This window comes from Sinocyclocheilus rhinocerous, unplaced genomic scaffold (assembly GCF_001515625.1).
Source record: "Sinocyclocheilus rhinocerous isolate Xijiao unplaced genomic scaffold, SAMN03320098_v1.1 scaffold69, whole genome shotgun sequence".
Taxonomy (NCBI): domain Eukaryota; kingdom Metazoa; phylum Chordata; class Actinopteri; order Cypriniformes; family Cyprinidae; genus Sinocyclocheilus; species Sinocyclocheilus rhinocerous.
In genome coordinates this window covers 422346-428844 of record NW_015667272.1, presented here as the reverse complement: position 1 = coordinate 428844, position 6499 = coordinate 422346, and the positions used below count along the sequence as shown (strand labels likewise).

General features: G+C 37.6%; 1 protein-coding gene across 1 annotated transcript in view; it reads right to left on the bottom strand.

The window, feature by feature from the left end:
- The window catches only part of slc23a1 (solute carrier family 23 member 1), a 21274-nt gene that overhangs the window by 1738 nt on the left and 13037 nt on the right, over positions 1-6499 (bottom strand). The window contains exons 5-11 of the mRNA XM_016545126.1: positions 5698-5765; positions 5427-5608; positions 5218-5338; positions 4837-4993; positions 4488-4635; positions 1784-1889; positions 1408-1537 (exon numbers count right to left, since the gene is read on the bottom strand). Of these exons, the coding sequence (XP_016400612.1) occupies positions 1408-1537; positions 1784-1889; positions 4488-4635; positions 4837-4993; positions 5218-5338; positions 5427-5608; positions 5698-5765 (912 nt within the window). The remainder of the gene's footprint in view (positions 1-1407; positions 1538-1783; positions 1890-4487; positions 4636-4836; positions 4994-5217; positions 5339-5426; positions 5609-5697; positions 5766-6499) is intronic.

Below are 6499 nucleotides of genomic sequence, written 5' to 3'. Positions count from 1 at the left end.
GTAGCAAGGAGATCTGTAAAATAATCCATGTGACATCAGGGGTTCAACCGTAATTTTACGAAGCTACGAGAATACTTTTTGTGCGCAAAAGAAAAAAAATAACAACTTTATTCAACAATTCGTCTCCTCCGCGTCACCCTGCTGTTCTGTGTCAGCTGCGCCACACCGGATCTGTTTCCTACATTGTTGTGATTTGATCTGAACGAAAATAGCGTATCCGTGTGACGCAGCTGACACAGAACAGCATACGTCGTTTACGTCCAGCGGATACTCTCCAAAATAGCGCTACAGGGTGACGCGGAGGAGACGAATTGTTGGAGCTCTCAGATTCCATCAAAAATATATTAATTTGTGTTCCGAAGATGAACGAAGGTCTTACGGGTTTGAAACGACATGAGGGTGAGTAATTGATGACAGAATTTTAATTTTTGGGTGAACTATCCCTTTAAAATGTAATGTATTATGATGGCAAAGCTGAATTTTCAGCAGCCATTACCCCAGTCTTCAATGTCACATGATCCTTCAGAAATCATTAATAATAATAATAATTTCTTATTACTATCAATATTGAAAACAGTTGTGCTGCTTAATATTTTTGTGGAAACCATAATACATTCCTTTCAGGATTATAATATGAATAGTAAGTTCAAAAGAACAGCATTTATTAGAAATAGAAATCTATCCAGTGTTCTTTTAGTATAATTGAGTTTTAGTATCATTAGTTTTTGTTAATATTTTGAATTTGATTTTATTTTTATATGTTCTACCTTCAGTTTCATTTTAGTTAAAGTTTTATTAATTTTGTGTGTTTTTGTCAATTTTATTTTTTTGTTGTTTTTCAACGTTTACATAGTTTTTATTCATTTCATTTAGTATTAGTTATTTTAGTAAATCAAGTTAAATGAAAAATGGATATGAAAAATGATGCCTTGCTGAAATAAAATAGGTTGTTTTTTTTTTTTCATAAAAACCCTGAATCTGTCACTTTTGATCAATTTAATGCATCTTTGCTGAATAAAAGCATTAAGTTTACATAGTTTTTATTCATTTCATTTAGTATTAGTTATTTTAGTAAATCAAGTTAAATGAAAAATGGATATGAAAAATGATGCCTTGCTGAAATAAAATAGTTTTTTTTTTTTTTTTCATAAAAACCCTGAATCTGTCACTTTTGATCAATTTAATGCATCTTTGCTGAATAAAAGCATTAATTTCTTAAAAGAAAAACAATTTTCAATGTTGTAGGTTTGAAAGGTTTGAAATATAAAATTCATTCATGGCATGCTGTTGACTTGGATGGAGCAAATCTGCAGTTACTACAGAGTTTCTGGGCTCTTTACTGACACTCTGTGGACAAAGCTGGGACAAAACATCTGCAAATGCCAATAGATCCAACAAGCTTGTTACCAAACAAGGTGCAGAACATCCCTCCGAGGACAGGGTCGGGTAAGGAGGCAAACAGGGCGGTGAACTTCCCAATAGTTCCCAATAACAGCATTATGCCTGCTCCATACTGTATCACCCTCCTACTTCCCACCTGCAGGAGAAATCAAGACACCAGGGAAACCACAGTCGACACAAAGCAGATTTACAAAACGAATGGTGTCAGTGGAAACAAAGCAACTGAGGAGACAAGAGGAGAGTTATGAATAGTGTATCTGTATGCACCTCCCTGAGGGACTCTTATCAGATGTCACAAATACAGATACTAGAACTGCATTTACTGAATGCTTTCTAATATACACTAGTATTATAAAGAGCCTAAGAGCTCCCACTACCTCACCTTGGTGATGCCAAGCACCCCTATGTTAGGACTGGAAGAGGTCGATCCATTTCCTGTGCCCAGCAGCCCCGCTATGATACAGCACACTCCCTCTGTAAAGATCCCCCTAGGAAAGAAAACAGATAGTAAAGTATACATAAATCACCAAGTCTCTCTGTCCTAATGTTGAGATCCTTCAAAAGGATATGCAGAGTTGTAGGTGCTACACACAGCCAGGAATAGCACAATGTTTAAAGGACTTCACCACTGTTTACTCGGGTTAATTGCTTCGTTGTTTAGGACAAATAGTATCTATCCTACTTCCTCTGGGATGAGTTTCTCCAAATAACTGTTTGCATATAAACACAGAGGGCCATGTCACATGTGTTGATGCAATCATTAGTGTGATGTCACAACATTTCGGCTGTTTTTGCCACTCCATTTTAACCCTTTAAAGCCTACAGTATTATAACTTCTAAGGCCTCTAAAATATATTGAAACCTGTTGTACACAATATACCTCATTCCTTCTGTTATCTGATTTATGATTTTAAAAATGTCCCCCTTCGTGTTATGGCACATGTGTCTTTTTGCTGTGAACTCAACAGATTTTAATGAAGTAAACAAAAGAATAACTTTTATATTGTTAGAAATATTTCAAGAAAAACACTTACTGAACTGAAGCAACTTAGATTTACGTGATTGTCCATACATCATATTTTTTTTAAATTATGTTTTCAGAAACGTTTTTTTTTAAATCTCCCAATCATCTCTCTCAAACCACAATAAAAACTTCAGATCATAAAACTAAGCATTTAATGTATCATCCAAATGAGACATTATTACAGAGTAACAACTGATACGTATATGCATTTTATACAGTTCAGATTTCATAGATTTACATTACAAGCTATCAGAATTTTATATTGCCATATAAATATCAGCAACCACACTAAACTGCATATTTTTTTCCTCAATTTGGGCCTCTGAATAAAATTGGTGTTTTTTTTCCTACTCTAATGTGAGCTCCATATTTTTTGATTATTAGTATATGAGCCACAAAAGCCTGATGTATCAAACATGTTACTTAAAAAAAAAAAAACTTTGTCTGATAAAGGATAATTCACCCAAAAATGAAAAATTCTGTCATTAATTACTCATCCTCATGTCATTCCAAACCCACAAGACGTTTGTTCATCTTTGGAACAGAAATTAAGAGATTTTTGATGAAATCCGAGAGCTTTCTGACCCTGCATAGACACATTCAAGGCCCAGAAAGGTAGTAAGGACATCATTAAAATAGTCCATGTGACATCAGTGGTTCAACCTTAATTTTATGAAGCTACGAGAATACTTTTTGTGTGCAAACATACTGAACATTATTTTATATGTCAGGCTTTACAGGTTAACAAATCCAGGGCCGTGCACAGGGGGATGGCCCGGTGGCTAGAGCCACTGCCCCTTTGCCCTCATCGGCTGAGGTGCCCCTCTCACCACCGTGCCGCTATCTGGAGTGGAGACCACAGTTCCCGAAGGTCGTTCATTAACAGGTAGATGCATTACAATCCACATTACAGTCAGTGGATGATTCGCTGAATTAATAATTTGGTAGTTTGTTTTTGTATTTCTGTCGGTAAAGTGATTAAAAGTGATAAAGTTGTAGCCTTCCTAAAAACAGACTAAACAGAGAGTTTGTTGGCAATTAGTGACTACAGGTGGAAAGATATATCTGATTATAATGTGATGAAAAGCATTTTCTGGTTCTTATCAGAGAAGGATTTGGTACACTTGTACACTGTCCCTATCAAATAAGCTACAAATAATATGTATATATGATCAACTAAACCAGTAATATCACATTAAAACACTAATATTTAGCTAAATGATTTGCATGGTTTTATATGTTGCTAAATCACCTATATGCATCATAAATATTTTTAGACCTGGATCAATTTGCTTTGATGTAACAACCATATGTTATGCTAAAATTTTGCAAAAAATTTTACTTTGACAAGCCAAAAACTGTTTTTAAAGTAAATGGGTGCCTTCCATTCCTCCCATGTGTTTCTCCTTTTCACAGTCTGGCAAAAATGATGGGTGGTTCCAAAAAACATGGTCACATGACAGTAAAAGTGTACAGTTGCCAAGAAACAGGGGGTGGGTCAACTTACCCACTGGCTCATCTTACCCCACTCTCCCCTACTTCCATTGAAGACGAGGCAGAAGCAGGCTCAGAGAGTGAGGGAGAGCCCACTCTTACACTGGCTCAACTTACCCCACTCTCCCCTACTTCCATTGAAGATGAGGCAGAAGCAGGCTCAGAGAGTGAGGGAGAGCCCACTCTTATCAAAACATCTACAATAAAGTCTGAAATTATTACAGAGTGTGCTGTCTTCTCTTTTAATTGTATATTTGTAACAACTGGATCATTTGTATTAACAAGCACCCACCCCCCTAGTGCCCCTTTTTTGGTTTGGGCCACTGCCCCTCAAAATGTCTGTGCACGGCCCTGGTTAACAAGTTCTGAAATGTACAGTACATTTGTGACCCTGGACCACAAAACCAGTCATAAGGGTTAACAATTCCCCAGCGACTTAAGATTGGTTTTGTGGTCCAGGGTCACATTTAATTATTTTATTTAAAAAAAAGAAAGGAAAATCTGATTCCACATGATATGACCCCCTTAAAAAGTAATCATGTCGTTTTCTACTGCTTATTGTCCTTACCTATTGATAGCGTGAACAGGAGGAGGTGGAGCTCCAGAGAGACGAGCGCAGGCATAATAGTCTCCAATAGACTCAACAATACCAGCTAGAGTGGCACTAAACATTCCCAGCACTCCTGCTACTGTCACTGTGGGTAAACCCCACTGACCTGTGACACACACAAAATCTGATTTGGAAAGAGTTCAGCCATTAACCCACCAATATCCTTCTCTCTAATCATACTTCTAATCATTTTACTGTGAAAAAAAGTAAAGTCTTAGATTAGATATTAGCCACAAGTGACATTTTCTGATAAAGAGGCTGTTATAACTCATAGGTGTGCGATACAGGAAGCAAGCAAGGTCCTTACATGGATAGGGGAAACGAAACCACGGCGCCTGGGTCATAATATCGCCCCGGGCGTCAGTGCGAGCCTTGTAGCCGTACTTATTCGGGTCGTTCGGCAGCACATCCGTCAGGGTGAGAATGTAGCAAACCAGCCATACCACCATGATTGCCATGATGATCTACTGAAATCAGGATAATCGATTACTAAAGACAAAATGTTTGAAAGTGAGCAGTTCAACCTGAAAATGCACTGATAACATGCGCCACATGGGGTAATGTGAACTTTGTTCAAAGTCCTATCAGGAAGTTTAATTAAATGTGATAAATACTGTTAATTGCTTAGCTCTATGGTTTATGATATTGTCTAAATGCAAAGAGCTGGGTGTTGAATATTAGCTCGTACTGGAAACATCTTGAATATCTGCACGTGTGTGATGTGACAGCCTTTTTGTTTGGAGTAGCTTGGGAAAGGACAGGCCCAGTTCCTTAGATACTGAGCGAACAACACAATGAGGAAGACACACCTGGAATGCCAAAACACACAGATGTATTAAAGCAAAAACAGTTAGTGTAGAGCTAAACGAAATGTATTTAAAGAGCTGAAGGACTCACAGCAGAGACAGGCCCCATTGACTGCCTGCACGGTCTCCTGCCGTCTGGAAGACAGACAAGCCGATCAGGGACACTGTGGGAGTGACAGTCAGGGGCCCGATTGAATTAAGCAGGATCCCAGGGATTCCAGCAAACCCTATGACCACCTCAATCAGGCTGGAGATAATGATAGCGCCCTGAATCTACAAAGAATTGTCACACACACAGATCAGGAAACAGGATTTATGTAGGCATTGATGAATGTTTCAGTCTTTGGATACTGGTCACGCACTTCTCGTATCCGTGGTTGCCAAATATGAGAAGTGTTGAGAGGAAGAGACCAATCTCCGTAAATCTCCTCTGTGAAACCCAAAACCAAGGTTAAGCATTAACTTAGACACAGATCTGACCTGCACAATGTGGAATGTAAACAGATTCTCATTAGACAATACTTTCTAGAAGAATGGCTAATTTGCACAAAATGCAAAACTGTGTAATAGTTTTTCTAAGTAAATGTGATTCTTGTTGCTTTTCAAGGAGAGTGCTATGTTTTTTAAACACTGTGTTAAATTAAAACCACTTTTAAAAACACGTCATGAGATGTGCAGTCTTTTCCACTCCACTGCACAGCCTACAATATAGTTCAAAATTTTGGGGTTTGTTTTTGAAGTAAGTCTCTAATGCTCATCAAGGCTAATCCTTCAGAAATCATTCTAATATGCTGATTCGCTGCTCAAGAAACATTTCTTATAATTATTAATGTTTAAAACAGTTGAATATTTCTGTGGAAACCATGATTCATTTTTTTTCTGGATTATTTGATAAATAGAAAAAACAGCATTTATTTCATCAAAATCTTTAGTAACATTATAAATGTCTTTAACGCATCCTTCCTGAAAACCAAAAAAAAAAAGACAAAACTCTGACTGACCACAGAAATACAGAGTTCTGGCATGAAACTCTAGATGGCACAGGTCTAACACAATCTGACCTAACGACATCATTATCACATGGCACAGCTGATTGGTTCTCTCCTGTATCAGTAGCCAATGAGCTCGCTGCTCAACATTCAAATATATGACTAGTGCTTGCCG